Source organism: Pseudorca crassidens, chromosome 11, assembly GCF_039906515.1.
Source record: "Pseudorca crassidens isolate mPseCra1 chromosome 11, mPseCra1.hap1, whole genome shotgun sequence".
Lineage (NCBI taxonomy): Eukaryota > Metazoa > Chordata > Mammalia > Artiodactyla > Delphinidae > Pseudorca > Pseudorca crassidens.
In genome coordinates this window covers 15340041-15366459 of record NC_090306.1, presented here as the reverse complement: position 1 = coordinate 15366459, position 26419 = coordinate 15340041, and the positions used below count along the sequence as shown (strand labels likewise).

Genomic DNA, 26419 nt, shown 5'->3' with positions numbered 1-26419 from the left:
GGTACGTGGGCCCCTCAGTGTTGTGGCCTCTCCCGTTGCGGAGCACAGGATCCAGACACACAGGCTTAGCGGCCATGGCTCATGGGCACAGCCGCTCCGCGGCATGTGGGATCTTCCCGGACCGGGGCACGAACCCGTGTCCCCTGCATCGGCAGGCAGACTCTCAACCACTGCGCCACCAGGGAAGCCCCGTTTTTTTTTTTTTTAATGAGGTTAATCTTACACCTGGTGACTCTTTCAAAATGATTCATATTATTTTTCCTGAACTGACACAAAATTTTGAACAGGTCATGAAACCTAATATTTATTAGGCAAGGAGAACTACTGGAGCACTGGTGACCCAGGAGAACAGCTCACAGTTAGGCTGAAAAAGGAGCAGGTGTGAGCCAGAGAGCGTGCAGCACTTTGTGGGACCTTAAGGGATTTTGGTCTTTGGTCCATAAACAATGGAAACCCTTTGAAGGGTTTTGGGCTGTTTTTACTTATACCACTTCTGACACCACTTCTGTCTTTTCCAACACCATGACTCCAACGCTTTGATGCCAACTAGATGTGCAAGAATTCAATTCAATTCTGACACGATCTACCCGGAGTTAGTGTCAGACCCCACAGGTTAAAGGGCTCAGTCCCACAAGACTGCTCTCACCTCAGACGCCAACTGCAAGTCCAGAACACTCTTACTTCTGAATGACCGACTATAATTTGGGGGTTCCCAGAACCATCTCCTCAGATTTAGAAATTGGCTAGACTGACTCACAGAGCTGAGGAAATTGCTTTACCTGCTGTTACTGGTTTATTATAAAAGACAGAACTCAAGAACAGCCAGTGGAAAAGATGCGTAGGGCAGGGTATGGGGGAAGAGGCTCGAAGCTTCCATGACCTTTCTGGGTGGGTGGGCCATCCTCCCAGTACCTTGATGTGTTCACCAACTAGGAGCTCTCCAAACTCCATTATTTAGAGGATTTTATGGAGGTTTCATTATACAGGAACAAATGGTTAAATCATTGGTCATTGGTGATTGGACTTGGTGATTGGTCTCAACCCCCAGCCCCTCTCCCCTCTCCAGAGGTCGGGTGTGGAGGGTGTGTGTGAAAGTTCCAACCCTCTAATCACATGGTTTGGTCTTTCCTGGTGAACAGTCCCTAGCCTAGAGCTATCTAGGTGTCCCCAGACACCAGTCACCTCAATAGAATACAAAAGATTTTCTTATCACTCCAGAGATTCCAAGGGTTTTAGGAGCTATATGCCAGGAACCAGGGACAGAGACTAAATCTTTATTATTATTATTTTTGGCCATGCGGCTTTCAGGATCGTAGTTCCCCTACCAGAGATTGTGCTCCCTGCAGTGGAAGCGCAGAGTCCTAACCACTGGACCACGAGGGAATTCCCTAAATCTTTATTATTTATGATACTACAGATTTTAAGTAGAAGGATGTGCTCAAGTTTCCATTTTTGTGCAGGGGGAAAATGGATTGGGGGGAGATAAAAAGTTAGTGTTGATGGTAGTTTGATCTGGGAGACGGAGGAAGAGATGAAGAGAAGAGCATACACTTGAGGAATATGAAGGTCCAACAGCAGGACTGGGAGGCAGATGTCGGGGGTAAGGCAGGAAGAGCCATGACTGCGATAGCTCCTTGGGGTCCGTCTGCACAGCTGCACAGAGAGTGATGCCAATCATGAGCTAAGAACTGGAGGAGGACTAGGTTTAGAGCGAAAGTGTGTGAACTCAGTTTTCAGCACGTTGTATTAAAGGTGCTTTTGAGACATTCTAGTGGAGATGTCAAACATGCAGCTGGAGATATTCACCTGAGACAATGATGTGCTTCCAGATATTTCTGTCTAGGGCTAGTCCCGATATCACGGGGGACAGAATATAAAGTGAGAAAAGCTGGAGGCTGAAGCATGGGTTGATAATGTAGTTTATGAACTTGACCAAATTCTCTTCCACTCATCATTTGGTTCCTAATAGGTACTGAATAAATGTTTGAAGAATAGAATCTTTTAATATTTTCAATGGTTATTTGGACCTTATCCTGGGCTGCTCATAAGAGCAAGTAAAACATTGGTTGGTATGTCTCCCTCCCTAGTTCCCTCTCAGTTACACATTTTTTAGGGAGTGGAAAGGAGACAACACTAAGAATCATTTCTTTGGTGTCTGGTTGTAGCACAGTAGAAAAGAACTCTAACACCACCGTCTCACCAAACCTCACTTCCATTTCCTCTGGAAATCCTTTCCTTGTGTTCCCCATCCCATAGAAGAAAATCCCATCTTTGTATCTCCCTATATGAAAGATACACTTTCACGGCAGCAACACCCATCATTCCATTAGAGCATCAAGTGTTTCTTTGTTTCCCTGCAAGACTGTGAGCTCTTTCAAGGCAGATATGTTGTCAGAATCCACCTTTGTATCTCTAGCACATTGCTTAGCTCAAAGTAGGAAGTGCTCAATACATTTTTTAAATCAAAACTTTACTTTTTAGTGCTGTTTTAGGCTCACAGCAAAGTGAAGCAGAGTACAGAGTTCTCATATACCTCTATCCCTACACACACATACCTTCTCCCCCTATCCAGCACCAGAGTGGTACATTCGTTACAATTGATGAACCTATACTGACACATCAGAATCACCCAAAGTCCATAGTGCATGTTAGGGTTCACTTTTGGTGTTGTACATTCTATGGTTTGGACAAATGTATAATGACATCCATCATTATAGTATCACACAGAAGAGTTTCCTGCCCTAAAAATCCTCTGTGCTCTGCCTATTCTTCCCTCCCGCCCTCTAACCCCTGGAAACCACTAATTTTTTTACTGTCTCCATAGTCTTGCCTTTTCCAGAATGTCATACAGTTGAAATCATACACTATGGAGCCTTTCCAAAATGGCTTCTTTCATGAAGTAGTATGCATTTAAGGCTCTTCCTTCTCTTTTCATGTACTTTTTAGTGCTGAATAATATTCCATTGTCTGGAGGTACCACAATTTATTGATCCATTCACCTCCTGAAGGACCTCTTGGTTGCTTCCAAGTTTCGGCAATTATGAATAAAGCTGAGATAAACTTGTGTTCATGTTTTCTGTGTGAACACAAATTTTCAGTTCATTTGGGTAAATACCAAAGAGTGTGATTGCTGGATTGTACGCTAAGAGTATGTTTCGTTTTCGAAGAAACTGCCAAGCTATCTTCCAAAGTGGTTGTACAATTTTGCGTTCCCATCAGCAATGAATGAGAGTTGCTGTAGCACTACTACACACCTATTAAAACAGCCAAAATATCTTTAAAAAGTTTTTAAATTTTCTACCTAAATGGATAGATTGTATTTATTGGTAAGGTGCTGTGAAAAACCTCAGAGCTAAGAATTACTCTGGGGTTTCCCTTTAGGAAAGCCCCGAACTCAAACTTCTAAAACTCTGTGAAAATTAGATTAGAACTAAAATGTAGGGGCTTCCCTGGTGGTGCAGTGGTTAAGAATCTGCCTGCCAATGTAGGGGACACGGGTTCGAACCCTGGTCCAGGAAGATCCTACTCGCTGCGGAGCAACTAAGCCCGTACACCACAACTACTGAGCCTGTGCTCCAGAGCCCATGAGTCACAACTACTGAAGCCCACACGCCTAGAGCCCGTGCTCCGCAACAAGAGAAGCCACCGCAGTGAGAAGTCCACACACTGGAACGAAGAGCAGCCCCTGCTTGACGCAACTAGAGAAAGCCCACCGCAGCAACGAAAACCCAACACAGCCAAAAATAAATAAATAAAATAAATAAATTTATTTTAAAAAAAAGAAATAAAGAAATAAAATGTAGATTTAATTTATCTGGTTCCAATTAGTTTATAAAAAGTATTCTCTGTATTTTTATGAAAAGCGTAACATTGGCAGATTAATAAGAACAAGAAAGAAGTAGTTACCGGGTGTACCTGCATGTTGATTAGGAGGGAAATCTAAATGAAGAAGTTAATTAAAAATTTAAAGAAACACTTCAGGAAGTTTTTAACTCTTTGCTGATTAAAATAAATGACAATAATTTGTTGCTCTATATCATTTTGGAAGAGATAGGACATTAGGTCATTAATATCTGCCTATTTGTAAGATAAACCCAAGTCGTAAGTTACATCTACAATGCTGTCCTTATTCACTCTAAATGCCCTTTAATATCCTACTAAGAAACCTCCTATCCAATTACTTAAGAACACTTCAACTTCATAAATTGTGAGCTGTTTGGACAGGTTGATTCAATTAAGAGTATACCCCCCCCCAAAAAAATCCATGTAACTATTGTTATAAAATTCTTTAAAATTATGCAAAAGCCATATGATCTTTCTGAGGTAAGACTGAAACACAAACAGAGCTGTTTTCTTTCTACTGTGTGTTATTAAGTTTAATTGCTTCATTCTCATGATTGCTTTTGAAAGAGAAGAAATCAATCAAGCTTTCACTGAAAGTGGATACCACTGCATTATGTATGAGGTTGGCAAGGGAAAAGAGACCTGTGACCTAAAAGGAAATCAGGATCTAAAGCACTTACACATGTGAGGCTCTTATGCGTCCAAGTCTCCTTTGTCAAGAGGCATGCTGCCCTTGAACATGAACTTCAACATTATTCACTTAATATAAGTTTCTTAAGTTTATTTTTTAAGATCAGGCAGGCCCTTGAATGTGAAGAGGATGCTACTGATATATAAAAGAAAATATAAAGACACACTTTCCCCAGGAGTGTTGAAAAGGTTCTGTCTACACTGCTTTCTTAAATCCCTTGGGAATTTACAGCATTGTTTTTGAGGTGACAAAGCAGGATTAGAGGTGGTGATGATGGAAGAAAATGTGCCTGTGTCTGAATCCCTTGGTCCCCTGGGGGGACGCCTTTGGTCTCCTTGGCACCAGTGTACAACAAGCTGAGTGAGTTGGCCTAGATTCTTCATTTAAACACAATTATTTCACATCTGAAAATTTTTTAAAGATATGTGCAATTTATTTATATTTATTTATTTTTTTAATTTTTTGGCTGCACCCCAAGGCATGTGGGATCTTAGTTCCCTGACCAGGGATCAAACCCATGCCCCCTGCATTGAAAGGTGGAGTCATAACCACTGGACCGTTGGGGAAGTCCCTTGTACCTGAATGTTTTAAGTGAGATGCTAGGGGTAGAAAAATAACCCTTGTGTTTCTCCCCTCATTTCTGAATCTGTCTACACATTCAGTTTATTTCCCTGCTATAACAAGAGGTCACCACTAGGAATCGCTGAACATTCACAGTGACTGACTGATTGATTTGGTATATACATATAACATATACTTATATATATAACATTCACAGAGTTTTCTTTTTTAAATTTTTTTTGAATTTTTGAATTTTATTTTTTTATACAGCAGGTTCTTATTAGTCATCAATTTTATACACATCAGTGTATACATGTCAATCCCAATCTCCCACCACCACTGCCCCCACCCCGCCACTTTCCCCCCTTGGTGTCCATACATTTGTTCTCTACATCTGTGTCTCAATTTCTGCCCTGCAAACCGGTTCATGTTATAACCCACGTTACCTTCCACCATAGTTCCAGAGCAATTTCTCATATTGAAAGCCTTCTCATCCAACCTGCCAGCAAGATTGTGCTTTATTACTGTTAATTTGTTTGTTATCTTTGTAGGCAAGATGCAACAGGCTGGAGAAACAGCTAGCAAAGATAGGATATCTTAGTTGGGAAGAAATCTTAGGAGGTAAAATAAGAATTTGGTTGGCTTCCCTGGTGGCGCAGTGGTTCAGAGTCCGCCTGCCAATGCAGAGGATACAGGATTGTGCCCCGGTCCGGGAAGATCCCACATGCCGCGGAGTGGCTGGGCCCGTGAGCCATGGCCGCTGAGCCTGTGTGTCTGGAGCCTGTGCTCCACAACAGGAGAGGCCACAACAGTGAGAGGCCTGCGTACCGGAAAAAAAAAAAAAAAAAAAGAATTTGGTAGGGAAAGTGTCTTTTAATGGCCTTCTCTCTAGAAAAATCACATAGACTTCTGCTCTGACAGAGATTTGATTCTCTAATCATTATAGTTCCATTGAACCTAGATATCATTAACAACTTAAAAGCCATGTTTCTACAAAAAGGCAGGCATTCTCTTCGTAAGTTTCTAGTTTCTCTTTTATTAAGCAACATTTTAGTCTATCAAATGGTTGAACTTGGAGCCGGGCTTCCAGAACACACAGCACTTCTTTTGCAGCCCTTGGGAGGATGGAGAGGGGGCAAAGGGAACTAATAGTTTTTGAGCTTCTCCTTAGAGCCAGGTACAGGACTGGGGAATTTCCCAACTTCTTTTACATATAGAAGAGGAAACTTTGGGGGAAGTTATGATGTCTGAGGATGGGCAGATGGTTGGGTAAACCGTAAGCAGTGACCACAGTCTGGTTCATGCCACCATCCCCAGTACCTTGCTGAACAAGGGATCCCTGGTAGGAAGGGAGAAAGGCAGGGTTCACTGTCATTCAACTAGAGCAAGTAGTTGTGGGTGTCCTCTTCATTTGGGCAGTGCTAACAGAGTGTCCCTCTGTGCCGTAACTATGTCTTATACATCCTATACAACATGCAGCACAACGCTGGAAATACGGTGGATCCTCAAAGGATGTTTATTTATTTATTTATTTATTTATTTATTTATGGCTGGCTGGCTGGCTTTGGTTCTTCTTTGCAGTGCGCGGGCTTCTCTTGCAGTGGCTTCTCTTGCTGCAGAGCACGGGCTCTAGGTGTGTGGGCTTCAGTAGTTGTGGCACACGGGCTTAGTAGTTGTGGCTCGCGGGCTCTAGAGTTCAGGCTCAGTAGTTGTGGCTCATGGGCTTAGCTGCTCTGTGGCATGTGGGATCTTCCCAGACCAGGGTTCAAACCCGTGTCGCCTGCATTGGCAGGCAGATTCTTAACCACTGTGCCACCAGGGAAGCCCAAAGGAGGTTTTTAGAATTAATTCCATCATCATCCTTTAAAACATATGTTTAGGACATCCCTGGTGGTCCAGTGGTTAAAACTCTGTGCTTCCACTGCATGGGCCATGGGTTCGATCCCTGGTTGGGGAAGTTCCGCATGCCTCGCGGTGTAGCCAAAACAACAACAACAAAAAAGCAAAAACAACTCCCCCAAACAAAAAACATACGTTTAATGTCAGTTGTCATCACTTCTGTGAACAGATTTTGGTCATCATTTGAGTCCATTTTCTAAAAAACACTAACCATCATCTGAGCCTTCAGCAAGTTGTGTAGCAGTAACATCAAAGATCACTGATCACAGATCACCATCACAGATATAATAATAATGAAAACACTTGAAATATTGCCAAGAATTACCAAAATGTGACACAGAAAAGCAAAGTGGGCAAATGCTGTTGGAAAAACGATTCCAATAGACTTGCTCAACATGGGGTTGCCCCAAACCTTCAATTTGTAAAAAAGACAAATCTGCAAAGCGCAATGAAGCGAAGCTCAATAAAACAAGTTTGCCCATATTAAAAAACAACAAACATTTATGACATACTTATGCATTCAGTGAAGATTTACTATGTGCAGAGCACTCTGCTAAGTGGCAGGGATACAGCGATGATACACACATGTAGTCGCTGGCCTCAGTGGTTACTAAGTGCTGTGATAGGGGAGAAGTTAAAGCTGTGAGGGACACAAAAGAGGAGAGTTTCATCCTGAGAGGGGTGACACAGTCCAGAAATGCGTCTAGAAGAGTGAGGTCTAAGCTGACTCAAGGGTAAGTAGGCATTTCTTAGACAAGGGCAGAGTGTGTGTGTGTGAGTGTTTGCGTCTCTACATTCCGTGAAGTGTGCGCCAGCAGTCAGATTTGAGGGGACAGGGTAGTGAGAGGATTAAGTGCATGGACTCTGAAGCCCTCTGTCTTTTTTAAAACTATTATGGTAAAATACACGTAAGATAAAATTTACCATTTTAACCATTTTAAAGCGTGCAATTCAGTGGCATTAAGTACGTTCACAACTATCTTGTGTAAAAACGTCACCACTATCTAGTTACAAAACTTTTTTATCACCCCAAATGGAAATCCCAGGGACTTCACTGGTGGTCCAGTGGTTAAGTCTCTGTGCTCCCAATGCAGGGGACCTGGGTTCCATCCCTGGTCAGGGAAATACATCCCACATGCACACGGCAACTAAGAGTCTGCATGCCACAACTAAAGATCCTGCATGCCGCAAGTAAAGATTCCGCACACTGCAACTAAATACCCCGCATGTGGCAATGAAGATCCGGCGCAGCCAAATAAATAAATAATTTTTTTTTTTTTAAAAAGGAAAGAAAATAGATTGAGGGACTTTCCTGGCAGTCCAGTGGTTAGGACTCCATGCTTCCACTGAAGGGGGCACGGGTTTGATCCCTGGTCAGGGAACTAAAATCCCACAGGTCCCGCGGTGCGGCCAAAAAAAGAAGAAAATAGACTGAACGTAAGAGGTAACTCTGCGTTTGGTTTAGAGGCTGGTGTAGTAATCCAGGTGGGAAATCACAGTGGCATTGAGGGTGGAACTGAAACCGAGCAGGATCCTGTGAGGCTCCTGGGCACACAAGCCTTTCTGTCCCGTTTTCTTGCTTGTAGGAAATAGAATCCAACCTCCATGACCTTTCCCGAGTTCCAAAGGGCAGATTCAAACAGTTGCTAATCAAGGGAGGAGTAGCCAGGAAACCACCCGAGGCCAGGAACCAGAGAAGCTCATCAAGATTACCTGAGACCAGGTTAGAGGATTGCAGGCCCCGCACACACCCTAATCTTATCAGCCACCCCACCCTTGAACCGCTGCTATAAAACTCCTCATCAAATCCTCCTGGGTTGGGACACATAGTTTTTTGGGGCAGGAGCCCACTGTGTCCCTCTTTGCCTGGCAAAGCAATAAAACTATTCTTTTCTACTTCACCCCAAACTCTGTCTCCGAGATTGAACTTGGCACTGGTGCACAGAGCTTTTGGCGTCAGATCTAAGTAGATATAATCAAGAGAGCCTCAGAAAAGAAAATGGACAGAAAGGTACATGGATCAGATGTAAGCATACGCTGATCTTGTTGATTTTACCTCTTAGATATAAATGTTTCTCAAATACGGCTAGATTTCTCCAACTTGTTACCACTTCACCTGTCTAAGCTATCATCAGCTCTCAAGTAGACTGCTATAATGATCTCCTAGAGCTTTTCCATCTCAATTATTATTTTTATTCCATATCTATTCTCGATCTTTTCTAATCTCGTCTCCGCATTGCAAAGTGATGTTAATAAAGTATTTCAGACATACGGAAAGGAGTAAGGAATAATGTATATTCATGTATCCAACTCACATGTTAAGAAAATAAAAATAGGGAATTCCCTGGCAGTCCAGCGGTTAGGACTCTGTGCTTTCACTGCCGAGGGCCTGGGTTCAATCCCTGGTCAGGGAACTAAGAACCCACAAGCCGCGTGGTGTGGCCTAAGTAAATAAATGAATAAAATAAAAATACATCTGGTTGTGTCCCTCTTGTAACCCTCTCCAATCATATTCTCCTCTCCTCAGTCTACCTGTATTTAAATATTGCAGATAAACACCATATCAGCATGGTAGGTACCTCTATCATTTCCTCACGTATCTGTGTACTTTTACAACATTAGTATGCGTCCCTTTGTGTATTTTGTATATTTTCTTGAATGTTTTAACGCCTCATAGAGATAAAGTCACATTGCATGTGTCATTCTGCCACTGCTCTCCACCCGCACCTCAATTAAGCTCCTGTTAGCGTGAAGTGTTCATGCTGAAACGTGTTGTCCTGGTCCGTTTATTTTCAATGCAGTGGAATCTTTTCATTGTATGCATATACAAGAATGACACACTTATCTATTCAAAAGGCAGATCCGATCATGTCAATCTCCTGCTCAAGATACCTCAAGCAGTAGAGAACTGCTGATTTTCTGCTGAGGACTGCAATCACGTCTGGCTCGATTTCAGCCTCCTTCTACCACCAAAGCCTGTCCTAAGCCCCCGGCTTGTTCCCCTTCTACTAATTAACTCCTACTCACTCTTCAGATCTCAGCTCAAATTTGCTTCCGTGAGAAAGTCTTCCACCATCTCTACCACACCTGCTAGATCGCTTCCTTTACATGCTTTCATAAGAATTTTCTAGAACAAATAACCACATGGTTGAATTCCTGTTAGTACCTCCTTAAACTAAAAGTCTGCGGAGGCCATCTCTATTTTTGCTCACATTGCATCTCCAAGAGCCATACCAAGTGCTTGGCACTTAGTAGGCATTCAATAAAACCTGGCTGAATGGATGAGAACAGAAATAAGTATCAGAAATATTTTCCTGCCTAGTAGATACATACTTCTAATTAATCCTGCTTAATTTAAACTTGTTAAATACTATTAAGCCCACAGACAATGTACTGATCCAGTAAGTTTTTATTCAGCAATTCATGAATCAGGTAGCATCCAATCTAGCAGACAGAAAGGCACTCCAAAGAGCTGTGCAAGGCTAGAGATTTTATAGACAAAAGCTAGAAGGTACAAGGCATTCCCTGATTGGTTAAAGCAGGACTACCTTCCTTATATGGGGTAAAGGGGAACTCTAGCTGGGTCAGGTAACTTGTGCTGAGCTGGCAAGCGCTGACTGGTTGACCTCGGTCTTCCTTTTCTGGGCGAGCTGAGGAGAGAAACTTGGTTAAGTTTTGGTTTGCTGATGTGGGGCTTAGCGTGAGCAACTCCACCTTGGGCCTATTTTAGATATTTTAACACCACTTATTCTAGAATTTAATTTCAAACCCTGATTGGGTGGCTGGGACTGCATACACCCTCCCTCTGTAAACAACTAGAAAACTGGACAAAATATATGAAACTACTCTTTTCAGACAGTGGACAACAAGAGTGCAGGACTGTGAACAAAGCTGAGAGAAGTGAAACCAATGAGATAAACCCTACTTTGCTCCAGAGCCATTTTAAGGACAATGGTGCAGGGAGGGAGATCCCAAGCAGAGATAGCACTCAATTCAAAAGAAGAAAAAAAGACTAAAGAACAGATGAGATAATAGCAAACAAATAGCAAGATGGTCGATTTAAACTCAACCATGTTGAGGGAATTCCCTGGTGGTCCAGTGGTTAGGACTTGGAGCTTTCACTGCCATGGCCCGGCTTCAATCCCTGGTTGGGGAACTAACATCCTGCAAGCCTCATGGCTCAGCAACAAAACAAAACAAATACACAAACAAAAAAACTCTACCATGTTGGGCTTCCCTGTTAGCGCAGTGGTTAAGAATCCGCCGGCCGGGCTTCCCTGGTGGCGCAGTGGTTGAGAGTCCGCCTGCCGATGCAGGGGACACGGGTTCGTGCCCCGGTCCGGGAAGATCCCACATGCCGCGGAGCGGCTGGGCCAGTGAGCCATGGCCGCTGAGCCTGCGTGTCCGGAGCCTGTGCTCCGCAGCGGGAGAGGCCACAACGGTGAGAGGACCGCGTACCGCGCAAAAAAAAAAAAAAAAAAGAATCCGCCTGCCAATGCAGGGGACACGGGTTCAAGCCCTGGTCGGGGAAGACTGCACGTACCACAGACCAACTAAGCCTGTGCGCCACAAGTACTGAGCCTGCACTCTAGAGCCCACGAGCGACAACTACTGAGCCCGCGTGCCACAGCTACTGAAGTCCGCGAGCCTAGAGCCCATGCTCTGCAACAAGAGAAGCCCCTGCAATGAGAAGCCCACGCACTGCAACGACGAGTAGCCCCACTTGCCACAACTAGAGAAAGCCCACGTGCAGCAATGAAGACCTAGTGCAGCCAAAAATAAAGAAAATTTTAAAAAAAAGAAATGCACTTTAAATATAAAGACATATATAGGATGAAAGTAAAAAGTAGAAAAAGATATATGATGCAAACACTAATCATAAAAAGGGTGATGTTCCTATATTAATACCAGACAAAGTAGACATGCAAGCAGATAAGGTAAGGGGTCGCTGAAGATAGAGAACCAGGCTGGGCTTTCTTGACATAAGAGAAGCCATTTTGGGCCTAAGGCATTTTGTGATCCAAGCCTGGCCACAATGCTTGCCCTTGAACAGGTCTCAGTAATCAATGACCTTCAGGGAACAAAAAATGCAGAAACAGAGGACTGTTATCAGGCAAGTGAAGTAACAAAAGCAAAGATAACAAATCAGTTGTAAAGACACCCAGTTCTATTTCAATGGTAAAGACTGGCCTAAAGCACTGTCTTGTGCTGTCTTGCAGAAATTAAATTCCTCCTCCGTTGCTCAACCACCAGATTAACTGGAATCTAAGGGATGATGATGTTGACTTTTTCTGATCCTCAGTGACTTCAGTCAACTAAAGCTTGGACTGGACCACCCAAGCCCCTTCATGAATATGCATGAACGCTTAGCTTAAAACTTACCCAATTTTGGTGTCCAGGAAGACACTGCTTTGGGAAGGATCCCTGGTGTTCTCCCTACTTGCTGCAAGTAATAATAAATCCTTCCTTATCCAGATCTTTCGCTTGGTTGTGTCTTTCGGCTTGATACCCACCAAGAGGCTAACCCAGTTTTTGGGTAACAGACATAAGGACAAGGAACTTCACCAGAGTTAAAGAGCAATACATTTCATAATGACAAAAAAAGTCAATTCATTCAGAAGACATAGCAATCCTAAATATGCATGTACCTAATATCAAAATTTCAAGATATGCTAGGTGAAACCTGACAGAACCAAAGGGAGAGATAGACAAATCCACCATCACAATTTTAGTTGAAGCTTCCAATACTGCTCTCAGCAACGGATAGAAGAAGATAGAATATCTTGAAGGACACAAAAGATATGAACAACATTATCTTTTCAAGTACACATGAAACATTTACTGAGATAGAGAAAATTTGGAGACATAAATCCCAATAAACGTAAAATGACTGAAAAACTACAGAATGTTCCTTTTTAGTACAATAGAATTAAACTGGAAATTAATTACAGAAGTTATCTGGAAAGCTGCTCAAATATCTGGAAATTAAACAACAAATTTCCTTGTAACTCATTGGTCAGAGAAGTTGCAAAGGAAATTAGAAAATATTTGAAAGGAAACACAATCCATCAAACACAATCAATAAAATGGATAAACTCTAGCTAGAGTGATTAACAAAAAAGAAAAGGAATATACAAACTATCAATATCAGGAATAAAAGAGGGGACACCACTGAAGATACTAAAGCATTAATAAGGGAGTAGCATGAACAACTTTATGCCAATCAATGAAATGGGCCAATTCACTGGAGACATAAATTACTAAAACTATTTCAAGAAAAAATAAAAAATTGGAATAGTCCTATATGTAATAATTAAATAAAATTTATAGTTAAATACCTTTCTGCAAAGAAAACTCCATGCTCATATGGCTTCACTGGTGAATTCCATTAAACATTTAAGGAAGAAATAACACACAAACTCTTTCAGAAAATAGAAGAGGAAACCCTTCTATGTATGAGGTCACTATCTGACAACACCAAAACCAGACAAAGTCATTATAAGAAACGAAAGCTGCAGAGTAATATTGCTTGTGAAGGATAAACACAAAAAATCCTTAACAAAGCATTATCAAATTGAGTCCTGAAACAGAAATGCAAAGGACCTAGACTAGCCAAAACAATCTCAAATATGAAGAACAAAGATGGAGAACTTACACTATCCGATTTCAAGACATATTACAGTAATCCAGATAATGTCACATTGGGGAAAGAACAGACATATAGACCAACGGAACAGAATGGGGAGTCCAGAAACACACACACACACATATATATATATAATTATATTACATATAATTATATATAAAATGTGTACATAATTTTTATATATTACATATTTATTATATATAATTTATAACATAATATGTAACATATATATTATATAAAATATATGTTTTATGTATATAAAATTCTTTTTTCAATTGATTTTTGACTCTGTGAAGGCAATTCACTGGGGAATATATGAGTCTATTTATACAAAACTCTAGATAAAGCAAAACCAATCCACAGGGTCAGGAAGTACATCAGTGGTTGCCTGGGGTGGAGGTTGCCAGGGGTGGGTTGGGGACATGATTTGCCAAGGTACAAGGGCACATTTTTGGGTGTTACGGTTTTCTCGTTATACTTGGTTTTGAATCATTCTAGAAAGTCTCATGGCTAAGATTTGGAGGTCACTTAGGGGAAGAAGGCCTCATCAGATGGAAATGATCTATACCTTGATTGTGGTAGAGGTTAGATGGGGCATACACATTGCCCCAAAAAAAAAAAATCACCTAACTGTACCCTTTGTATGGGTATATTTTATGTAAATTACAGCTTCCTAACAGTTCATCTAAAACATGAAATGGTTAAAAAAAAAAATGCGGCTTCCTTGGATACGCTCCAGACTTAGTGAATCAGAAAGTTGAGATGGTAGGGCTAAGATTTGGAGGTCAAGTGGGGGCAGAAGCCCTCATCAGGTTGATTTTAACTGACTGACTAGTTTACCTCCTGTTTCAGGTCCAGTGAGAACTTAAAAACAGACATTTATTTTCTGTTCCTTATTCTAAAACTAAGACATGATTGCTTGCCAAAAAAATTCAGGGAGTGTAGGAATCTTTAAAGATCCAGAATTAACATTATCATATATATAAGGTTTTTCTGCAAATGTATAGTATACACATGTATTTTTAACAACATGGAGTCCTATGAAACATACTATTTTATCAACTACTCTTTTCACTTAATATACAGTGAACCACTTTTCATAGATTAACCATACCACAAGAAGTGACTGCTTATGTATTAAGTGACTGTATTCTCTCATTTATTTGAACAGTTCCCCAAAGATGGACATGTAGGTTGTGGGGTACTTTTTGCAGCTTGGCCTACTCAACACCCACTTCAACTCCCTTCTCACTGCCCTGTTCAATTCTAAAAGCTGGAAAGATAAATACTTGCTTTCTCAGATACCCCGGCAGGTCCGGCGGCCATGTCATCTGGGTCTGGCCAATGAGACAGAAATGGAAGCAGCTAATACTGCCTCCTGGGCTTCCTGCTCCCCAGGAGGCCTGCACCTGGGGGCCCCAGGTCCAGTAGTCACTGCCTAGAGCAGAGCTGGAAGGGGGCAGTCCGGTTCCCTCACAGCATCCCTCAGTCTCCAGACAGCCCTGGATGCCCTTCTGTTGGACTTCTAATGGCATGAGATAGACACCTTACTTAAACCACTAACAAAACAAACCACAAAATGCCGCTGGGTACTCACTAGGTTATTTCCAAGAAAAATTCCCAGAAGTAGAACTGTTGGATCAGAGTATGCGTTTTTAAATACTTTTGAAACGTTTTATCAATTGACACTCCCACCAGTCCTGTATTATTACTGACCTGCGTCCTTGGACTCTTTAATCAATAGAAATTGATAAGAGGACAGACGAGAACTTCACGCAAGGCTTTCTTGGTGCTCGTGCTGCAGCACCAGGGAACGGAAACAAGGAACAGGTGATCTTGCTCGTTTTCCGGGTATGGCTGGCTGGTTCCTCAAATGGCTGCGGGTGAGGCGGATTGGTGGGTGGGACCAGAGGCGTGGCTAAGGTGGTCTGCCCATCCCCTCCCTCGGTGGTGCTGTGCGCAGGGGTCATGCGCAGTCTCGTGCTTTTGCTCCCGGCACCTCAGACATGGCAGTAATTGTGTGGCCTCTTTGTAGCTTGTTGTTGGTAACTGCTGGGACTGCATCATGCATGCAGTTATTTTTAGTCCTTTATAGTTTCTTTGTATGCTGTTGCTTGAGGAGGCGTTTATTACACTCTGCACACCAGTAAAGGGTCCCAGGTCCCAAGCTATTGCATGGTGCAAGCACTCTTGTAGTGGGTCCCAGGTCCCAGGCTATCTCTATAAATTTACAACTTTCTCTACACTGTGACAACTCAGGATATTATCACTTATTATTTTTATATTATAAAAAACAAAATAGCTTTATAGCGGTATAATTGATATACAAAGAACTGCACAATTTGATGAACACGGACATATTCAAAGACTTGTAATACTATCACAACAATCAAGGGAATATACACATCTAACCCTTCCCAGAGTGTCCCTGTGTCCCATCGTGTTTTTGTGTGTGTGCAGGCAGTAAGCACAGTTAACGTGATATCTGCCGTCTTAAAATTGTTTTCCAGGGCTTCCCCGGTGGCGCAGTGGTTGGGTGTCCGCTTACCGATTCAGGGGACACGGGTTCATGCCCCGGTCCAGGAAGATCCCACATGCCGCAGAGCGGCTAGGTCCGTGAGCCATGGCCGCTGGGCCTGCGCGTCCGGAGCCTGTGCTCTGTAAAGGGAGAGGCCGCAACAGTGAGAGGCCCGCGTACCGCAAAAAAAAAAAAAAAAAATTGTTTTCCAGCTCTATTGAGCTATAATTGACATATAACATCGTATAAGTTTACTTCTTAGCAAATTTTGAAGTGCACAACATGGACTGTGGACTGCATTATCACTTTTTCTTTTTCGGTACGCGGGCCTCTCACTGTTGTCGCCTCTCGCATTGCGGGGCACAGGCTCCGGACGCGCAGGCTCAGTGGCCATGGCTCACGGGCCCAGCTGCTCCGCGGCATGTGGGATCCTCCCGGACCGGGGCACGAACCCGTATCACCCTGCATCGCCAGGCGGACTCTCAACCACTGCACCACCAGGGAAGCCTGCATTATCACTTTGTTTTGCACCATTTCCAAACTGATGGGTAAAAAAGATATCTCATTGTAATTTGTCTCATTTTAATTTGTCTATCTTTGATTACCACTGATAATTCATACATTTAGTGAACGCTTCTATTCCTTCTTTTGTAAATTGCGAGTTAGACCAGGGAACTTACTGGAAGCAGCTGCTTCCCTCGTCTTTGGCTGTGGGCAATGTTGGGGGATATGGCTAGCAGCCAATTTGTTTGAAATTCCAGCACCTCCATTACATCCCTGTCACTTTCCAGTAGGATATTACAGACACGAGCTCTGTTCCAGGCCTGCTCTTCGGCACTTTCCAGATGTCTCCACAAGCCCAACACACTTGGGAAGGATCTTGGTGAGATATGTTATGTCTCCAAGGGAAAAAAAAAAGAAAAAAAAGCTAGGGATCTTTGAGCAGCTGCTATTTTAAGGTATATGTTGAACAAGTTTCTGAACAGCGTGAGTTGCTACTTCAAATACAAAGGGTTGAATCATTCATTTTCTTACGCTGGGTGGAACCAGACAGTCCAGCAGTCAGAGAATAGCAATTTCTTACAGGTGACACGAATGTCCGTATAAATCACGTACCGTATAACAAATAACATCATTTGGGGGAATAACGTAATGGATTTTTTCAGGGGTGCTCTTCCATGTTGACATGGAATGGCACGTCTTCATTTACCCATTTTGAACTGTTTTTGTAATCACCCAAGGCTATGAATAAGGAAGTATGAATTGGGTATGGGGGCTAGAGTAAAAATTCAAACACAGCTGGGGACCGAGGCAAGGCCAAAAGTGTGTGTTGAAGCGGACAAAGAAAAAGAGAGAGAACAGATATTCCAGAGAGCCTCAGCCTTTCTACACTTTTGCATGTATGGACGCCGCCTTTCTGAGTCATTTTTTATGAATGATTTGCAGCCGGCAGGACCCAAGAGGGACCCACAGGCTCTGGATATCACTCACAGACACTGGGGCTTTCAGTTCAAGGAGCAGACCAGTGGTGATCTGCAAGCAGTGACTGTAAGTAGCATTGTCCTTAGGAAGGTGGGCTGGTATCTCCTTTGCCCCTCAAAGCTTTCAACTGCGCCCTGCAACAGGCGGCTGACCTCTAAGGACTATATGAGAGATTCTCAGACTTTTGAGTCTCAGGATTCTCACAACTTAACAACTATTGAGGACTCTAAATAGCTTGTTTTGTGGGTTATATCTATTGGCATCTACGGCAATAGAAATTAAAGCTGAGAAACATTTAAAATATTCTCATTCATCGAAAATAACAGTAATAAACCCACTACGTGTTAACATAAATAACATGCTTTTTAATACAAAAAAATTGATTTCCATTGTTGTAACGCTCTTTTCTATCGGGATTAACAGAAGACAGCTGGATTTCCACATCTGCTTCTGCACTCAGTCTGTTGACGTATCACAGGTCAGATAGCCTTTGGGAAACGCCGCTATTCACTACTGAAGGAATGAAAGTGAAAACAGGCAAATACCATATTAGTGTTATAATGAAAACAGTTTTGACTTCAAGGATCCTCTGAGAAGGTCTGGGAAACCCCCGTCAGTTCCCGGCCACACTCAACACAACTCCTGTGACTTCTGAATCCCACTGGGTTCGGCCATTGGGAGCCCTGGCAGTAAGACAGTGCCATGGGAATACTTCTTGCTCTGGCCCCATCCCTGCAGGGTTGCATACACTGAGGCTGGCTTGGTCTCTTGGAAAAAGATTAAGGCTTCTTTCAAGTGACTCTCTTCTACGGGTTCCACTTACTTCTCCCCTTACCACTTTGGGCCTAGGGGTAGAACATCTCTAAGTTGTTGCATTATTTTTTTTTTAGTTTTTCTACACTCTGCACACCTTTGTAAATAAAAACTGAATTTATCCTAATTTTTTACTACCACATGTAAATAAAACAAAAATTCAAAAAATAACACAGAGCCTTATTATGTGCCAGTGGTTCTCAAGGTGTGGTACCTGGAGCATCGGCATTAAAATCACCTGGAAACCTGTTAGAATTAGAATTCAAATTTTTGGGCCACACCCCGGACTGAAAGAATCAGAAATTTTAAGAATGGGGCCCAGCGGGGCTTCCCTGGTGGTGCAGTGGTTAAGAATCCGTCTGCCAATACAGGGGACACGGGTTCGAGCCCTGGTCCGGGAAGATCCCATACGTTGTGGAGCAACTAAGCCCGTGCACCACAACTACTGAGCCTGCACTCTAGAGCCCACGAGCCACAACTACTGAGCCAGTGTGCCACAATTACTGGAGCCCGTGTGCCACAATTACTGAAGCCTGCATGCCTAGAGCCCGTGCTCCACAACAAAGAAAGCCACCGCCATGAGAGAAGTCCGCATACTGCAGTGAAGAGTAGCCCCCGCTCGCTGCAACTAGAGAAAGCCACGTGCAGCAACGAAGACCCAAAGCAGCCAAAAATAAAAATAAATAAATTTATAAAAAAAGGGCTTCAAGTAAAACCATACACACACACATACCAGGCAAACATAAAGACAAAAACCCCACATAAAACCACCCCAAACAAATCCCAAAGAATAACATCAACTCTCCCCTCAACACACCCATAAAAGATTGGTAACAATCATTGTGTCATGACTTAAAGGGAAATCATAATCTGTTGACTATTTCCCCTGAGAAGACTTCTGTGTGTCTTTAGAAAAAGGTAATATATGTAAACATGTTCATATGGATATAAGGAGCTAAACATTCTTCTCCCACTTTCACCTCTCTTCTCATTCACCTCCTACATTAAAGCCTGTATCTATTTGCACTTCATTTTGTGTGTTTCTGTTTGGAGCAGATGAACTCTTATACATCTGCATTTTAAATTATATCTAAATCCTCTTTAACGTAGCATGAAAAAAAAAAAAGAAGACTGACCAGCACCAATTTAGTTTCAGCAATTTTATATAGGAATCCCAAAGCCTTGCATTTCCTTGTACTCTGGGAACAATATATAGCCTGAACAAAAGGTTATAGTGGAAAGGAAATGTAATTGATTCTGAAGAGCGTGAACATCTGCAGAGAATGTGGTGTAAGAGACAATGATCTCTGCTTATGAGGATGAAACGGTTTCTAGTTACCCATGTCAGAAGAATAACTCTGCCCCCGCCCCCAACCCCAAGTTCAGTCCACTAAGCAGAGCGAGGCTGCAGATGCCTTCTATGACACGGAAACCAACAGAAATAGGTATAGAAGACTTGACAAAACTACATTTGCCCAGTGGTGTTGAAAAGTCAGAAAAGCTTTACGCTGGTGCAAATTTTGTCATTAAATGTAATGTGATTGTGGCCAAGTCAGTTTCTCTCTCTGGGCCTCAAGTTTCTCGACCTTGACGTGGGAGAGCTGAGCTGGATGACAGACACAGTTCTTTTATGATGCTCTTTCCAGTAAGATTAACTAACTACTTTTTCATCTAGAAGTCTCTTAAAGTCTCAGACTTTCCATTTTAGATGGGAAGAGCAAAAATTCTAACACAAGTGATTTAAGAACATCAACATTTATTTAACATGATAAAAAAGAAATGAGATATGAACATTTGCATTTAAACAACAGTAAGTAGCCTTTAATACTTACATTACATGTGCTCATTGTATAATATATACACAATGAACATAATTACATTTGTACACAAACTAAGTACTGGATTTGAAAACCTGCTTATTGCTGTACACATCTAGTCCAATGAAGTATAAGTCCAGTACTTCAAAATACCTACATTTTAAATTGCTTTTTAAGAAAAAAGTAAGCGATAACATTTGTATCTAAGCTGACAAGAGTGTGGCATAACTGCTGACAATGCAATTTGACTGAGAAATAATTATAGCAGGAAACGGACATACTTCACTTAGCAGTAATAAAATGGCACATTTTAAATATATATATAAAATTTTTACAAATCAAGGGTGAAACAAAGCATTGCAGTAGCCAAAATGGGAGGAAGAAGGAAAAAAAAAAAAAGGAAAACAAGCTTCACTGGAAATAATAACTAAATTTATGTACTGAAAAGTGAAAAGAAATATAAATCCACCTAAGACTTTAGAAACATCAAAATCTGGAAATCAGCAACTAAGTAAGCTCTGGCTGTAGACCACACACTAAAAAGCACCTTTACTTATGTGCTCTGAAATCATAGCAGCAAGCTGGTGTCAGAATAATAACCTTGAGATTACATTACATGACCTTGAGTGTACATATGGGCCATTAAAGCTGTTTTGGAATAAACATTTTCCAGAAGTGATAAAATGATGCTCTGTGGCCAAAAGCATCAGAACTATGAATTTCATAGATTTAAAATATACTGTACAATATCTTCTCACATTGCCAAAGGTCCATGTCCTCAGCTTTGAATGGTTTCAACGGAAGTCAGTATAGCTGAAAAACACAAAGAAGTAAAATTACTTTGACACCTGCAAAGTTAATTAATGACCATTTCCTGAAGTAACTAAGGGCCACATTCTCTAGCAATAGAACTGACAAGCATGGCCATGAAAATCCCAAAACATAATACAATTGAAGGACATCTTCTCTTCATTTCCATAAGCTTAATTCACAAAGCAAAGAAACATAATGCAATACGTGCACAGCAATTCAGATGAAAAAAAGGACCCAAACTTGTGGCTGAATCCAAAAGATTGACAAAATGAGCAGAGGTTTGCACAACTTTACTAAAATACGTAATACTATATTAAGCTGCCTACATAGCGGTGTCATTTGTAAAACTTTCCTAAGTCTTGCCAAACCCACTAGTTCAGAAAGATGACACATGCACAATGAGAAGATGGAGTATAAAATAATGCAAGTCTGAATGCCACTGGTTGGTTGTGGTGACTGCACACCACAAAGCTAGAAAATATCCGGCAATCACTGTACCTAAGTCTAGTACGTAATACTCCTGGCTCTTGGAATGAAAGTAAAACAAAACAAAAGCGAATAGTAACAACTTAAGGAACCTGGAAATGTACTCCAGTTTTAACTGTGAACATTCTTGTTATCAGAATGGTCCAAGTACAATGAATTGTAACCTGTTTATTGAACCAAGAGATAATGGGAGTGGCTCTCAAAGTACATTTCACCACTAAGACAGACGGAGGCCATCAATCAATTCTTTGCACAGGAGGAATAAAATGAGCATAATGTTTATTATCCCTGTTTGGTGTTATTCTGTCACTAGTGGCAACTGCCACTTCTGAATGTATTAAGCTAAAAGTTTAAATATATGAGTGACAGAGGCAAGACACAGGTTAAGACTACAACAAATACAACAAGTCCTAAAGAGATACCAAGTGACAACAAACAAAGCCTCTTTTAGGCTCCAGACAGACGTGATCTCAAATAAAAGTTACAGAAATGACAAGACAGTTAAACATAAATCCTCTGGCTGAAATAAAGGGACACAGATTACAGCTGCTACAAAAAGGTGTGAATGGACGTAGAGGCTAGAAAATGAGCACTACTGGATGAAAAACTTAGTCTAAGTTGATATTTGTACTCATTTGAGTACCTAAAAATCAAAGAACATGTTTGTAGCCGTGCTCATAATGTCTGTAGGTGTTTGCTCAGCTTATAACTGTTTAACAGAAATTGGTGATAATCCGAAGGCCCCAAACATGAGAAGATCTGGTAGATACTGAGAAAAAAAGTGCAGAAAAAGGCATAAAATGTTCACTCCAAACCTCACAGCTTTTCTGAAAAATAAAAAAAGTATGTAAGTACAAAATTGAGGTAAAATGTAGCCATTGTTGATAAAGTTTAAAAGTAAGACACCTTAGGAAATTATTCGTGGTTCTAAAAGTGTGGTCTAAGGAACACTGGTTGAGAAAGGCCCCGTCTCCCTGCCCCCACCTGTGGCTTTTTTAAAAGCTACCTCCCTACCTAAAAAAAACCAAAAGCTACCTCCCTGACTTAAAAAAAAATATTATTTAGAAATAATTTCTGATGGCTCTTAAAGATTTTACATTCCATATCTAGTTGGCTGTACCATAAACTTTTCTTTATCCTTAAAAATAATTAGCAAACTCCCAGTGTGGTAGATAGGTCCACGCTGAATGTAAAAAACATTTCTGTATCAAAATGTAACGACTTGAACAGAATTCTCAGACCCAACTGTGGAAAGAAACTGTTAGGTGGGAGCACAGCTGCAAAACACTGCAAAACCTCCCCTCCGAGTTTAGCTGTTTTTATGGATGATGAAAGAAGAGACAGAGAAAATGTTGTTACGTAGCAAATCACTGAAGGGCTGATGTTGGAAATTTTGAGTTACTGCCCGTGGTTCAAACACTTGCTCTGCTAACTATCCCTAACACGCAGGCCGGAATTCATCACAGTTTTATTCACCAAATCAACAAAAGTCAGGCTGAAAGCTCTAACAGTAAAGCACGAAAATGAAAGGAAACGACGTACTTGTTCTGAGACTACACACACATGAAGTGTGAGCCTTCTGTGAGCTGCGGCTGAGTGGACGGAACGGGTGATGCCGAGGACTCGGGAGACGGGGACAGGCTTTGCACTAAAACACACCGAGAAAACGTGACGAGATCAAAATCCTGGAGACACCTTCGGAGAAGGAAATCCTGACGCTGCGATTCCCAACACAGAACGTGTGTCGGGAAGGAATTCTTAGTTGCATTTCGGCTCTGTTTTTTGTTATTCTGGCAACTGATTATTCAGTATGAAATGTCTCTTGAAGACTGGTTAAAAATTCCTTTTCCATGTACATCTTAAACTTATATGATGTTATATGCCAATTATATCTCAATGAAACTGGGAAAAAATTAAAACAAATTTTTGGGGGGGCTTCAAGGTTAATTTTCAGGTGTATATCAGTGACTCACCCCTGTTGGGTCTCATTTTTAAAATAGTTGCATGAAGCTAAATACTGCAGATGGTATAAATGTTGGGGTTTTAATACACCCACACAACCTTTAACACAGACTTGGCATCATAATAACCGAATGTGATCAATGACAATTTTTAAAGAAAGTGAGAATTCCTGTACACATTGCCTTGTGAGTGATAAGAGGCAAAGGAAAAAGTGCTTCATACTGGTTACAAAGGAACATGGCTGATGATATAAATTTCCATGTTATATGTATATAAGATACAGAAAATGCTCTTAAGAGCAGTCCTGCATAATTGAATTTCATTGGACTTACCCTTCTGCAAAATGACTGGAGGCGGGGTTGGGTGGGGGGAGGAGAAAGAATTACTAGGGATAGCTTTTTGTTTATGGACTATGAGATGCAAAACTGATACATTACACTAGTGGGATGATTCCCCTACCCCCATCCCTTGGCAAAAGTCATAAAGAAAAAAAAAAAAGAAAAAAGATGTGTGAAGAATCCAGAAAGTATAAAAGAATAGCACAGAAAATTTTATTTTTTCTTAACATGCTACGGATCATGATCTTCCACTATCAAAGAAAAACCCAGATGTGGATTATAGTAGGAGCTAAGTAAGTAAATCTATTCTACTAGTGTAGATATTCAGTCTTCCACAGTTCCCAAAGGGGTAGGCTTATGAATACTCTGAGAATCCAGCGTCAGAGAAAAGTACTAAAAGATCTTCTTCTTAGAAAAAAGTTTAAGGTATGTGTAAAGGTTCAGATTAAAAAAACAAATAAAACAAAACAAAGAGAAGGAACTGACGCCCAAGACAGGAGAGAGGGCAGATCTAGCTGCTCACGCAGGGCTGGCCCTGTGCTCTGGTGCAACTGCAGCCCTCCTGACGGTGCAAGTGTGGGAAGGCAAAGGCTGCTTGGTCTGCAGTTGACGTCCCTGCGTGGCTCCCTTGCTAGAGTCTCCACATGGCAAATAAATTCAGAGGTTCAGAGGAAGCACCAGTAAGAAAATTAGGAAACATGTAATATCTACCTGCCATTGTCTGACTTCCTCTAGAAGCCTCAGGAGTTAGTTCATAAGAAATAACAGTTTCTTCCTGCTCATGAATATTGTCCTTTGTATTTTCTTCAGGGTGGCCTTCTGGTTTATGATTTGGGATCTGTGACTCATCTTGAGGGCTAATGAAAATAGATGGAAGTTTTAAAGTTCGTTATTTTAGAATGCAATTAATTTTTTTTCTTCCAAACTTAGTGTTATGAAAAATCTTAACTATACATAAAAGATGTCACCATCTGTACTTAACAATTGCTAACATTTTGTTGGCATTTTTGTCCACATTTTGCCAATCTTGTTTCATTCTAAACCCTCAGCCCCCTACTCCCCAAATGATGATTATTATTTTTTTAATTAATTAATTAATTCTTGGTTGCATTGGTTCTTCGTTGCTGCACACGGATTTTCTCTAGTTGCTGCGAGCGGGGGCTACTCTTCGGTGTGGTGCGTGAGCTTCTCATGGCGGTGGCTTCTCTTGTTGCAGAACATGGATTCTAGGTGCACGGGCTTCAGTAGTTGTGGCATACGGGTTCAGTAGCTGTGCTCACGGGCTCTAGAGCACAGGCTCAACAGTTGTGGCACACGGGCTTAGTTGCTCCACGGCATGTGGGATCTTCCCGGACCAGGGCTTGAACCCGTGTCCCCTGCACTGGCAGGTGGATTCTTAACCACTGCGCCACCAGGGAAGTCCTCCCCAAATTATTTTAAAGCAGATTCCAGACATATCATTCAGTCTGTAAATACCATCAAATATCCAGTCAATGCTCAAATGATCCTGATTGCCTCATAATATCATCTTAGAGTTATCTGTTTGAATGAGGATCCACACAACAAAGTCCATACACTGTATTTGCCTGAGAAGTCCCTTAAAGTCTCCTCTAAAATATACCACCACACACACCTGTTTTATTCTTTGTCATTTATTTAGGAAAGAACCTGGTTTATCTGTCCAATAATTTACTACATTTCTGGATTTTGATGACTGTACCCCTCATATTTTTTATAAACTGATACGATTCTTAGGCTTGATCAGACTTAGGTTTTGGGGGAAAGGAGGTAAGTAATACTCTTTTAGGTGGGTGTCTTGCACTACTGCATTAATAGTCTGTCTCTTTTCCTGATGTTAAAAATGATCAGGGGACTTCCCTAGCAGTCCAGTGGTTAAGACTTCACCTTTCAATGCAATGGGTGTGGGTTTGATCCCTGGTCGGGGAGGTAAGAGCCCACATGCCTCGTGGCCAAAAAACCAAAACATAAAAGAGAATATTGTAGTAAATTCAATAAAGACTTTAAAAATGGTTCACATAAAAAAAATCTTTAAAAAAAAAAAAAACAAATTTTTTTTTAGCTAACAGCTTTAGCAGCACTGAGGAATATTGTTCATCCATTATTTTAATAGGGTTTTAGCAAAGCAGTGATATTCTAAGTCTCTCATTCTTTTTTTTTTTAATTAATTAAATTTTGGCTGCGTTGGGTCTTAATTGCAGTGTGTGGGCTCTCTAGTTGTGGCACATGGGGGCTCCAGAGCGCACAGGCTCAGCAGTTGTGGTGCGTGGGCTTTCTAGTTGTGGTGTGTGGGCGCCAGAGCACGTGGGCTCCGTAGTTGCAGCACGTGGGCTTAGTTGCCCCACGGCATGTGGGATCTTAGTTCCTCCACCAGGGATCGAACCCATGTCCCCTGCATTGGAAGGTGGATTCTTACCCACTGGACCACCAGGGAAGTCCCAAAGTCTCTCATTCTTTTATGTTTTTTAATAAATTTTTTAAAAATATTTATTTATTTATCTTCAGCTACATTAGGTCTTCGTTGCTGTGCAC

General features: G+C 41.5%; 1 protein-coding gene across 17 annotated transcripts in view; it reads right to left on the bottom strand.

Moving 5' to 3' along the window:
- Positions 1-20192: 20192 nt before the first annotated feature.
- PLEKHA5 (pleckstrin homology domain containing A5) overlaps positions 20193-26419 on the bottom strand; it is a 242584-nt gene continuing 236357 nt past the window's right edge. For 14 of the 17 annotated variants that reach the window (XM_067695812.1, XM_067695813.1, XM_067695815.1 and 11 more), the window contains 3 exons: positions 24581-24726; positions 23112-23217; positions 20193-21083 (listed from right to left, as the gene is read on the bottom strand). In XM_067695812.1, coding sequence (XP_067551913.1) covers positions 23123-23217; positions 24581-24726 — 241 coding nt within the window. In that variant the 3' untranslated portion in view covers positions 20193-21083; positions 23112-23122. The remainder of the gene's footprint in view (positions 21084-23111; positions 23218-24580; positions 24727-26419) is intronic. The other 3 variants (XM_067695814.1, XM_067695822.1, XM_067695828.1) reach the window with 1 other exon arrangement.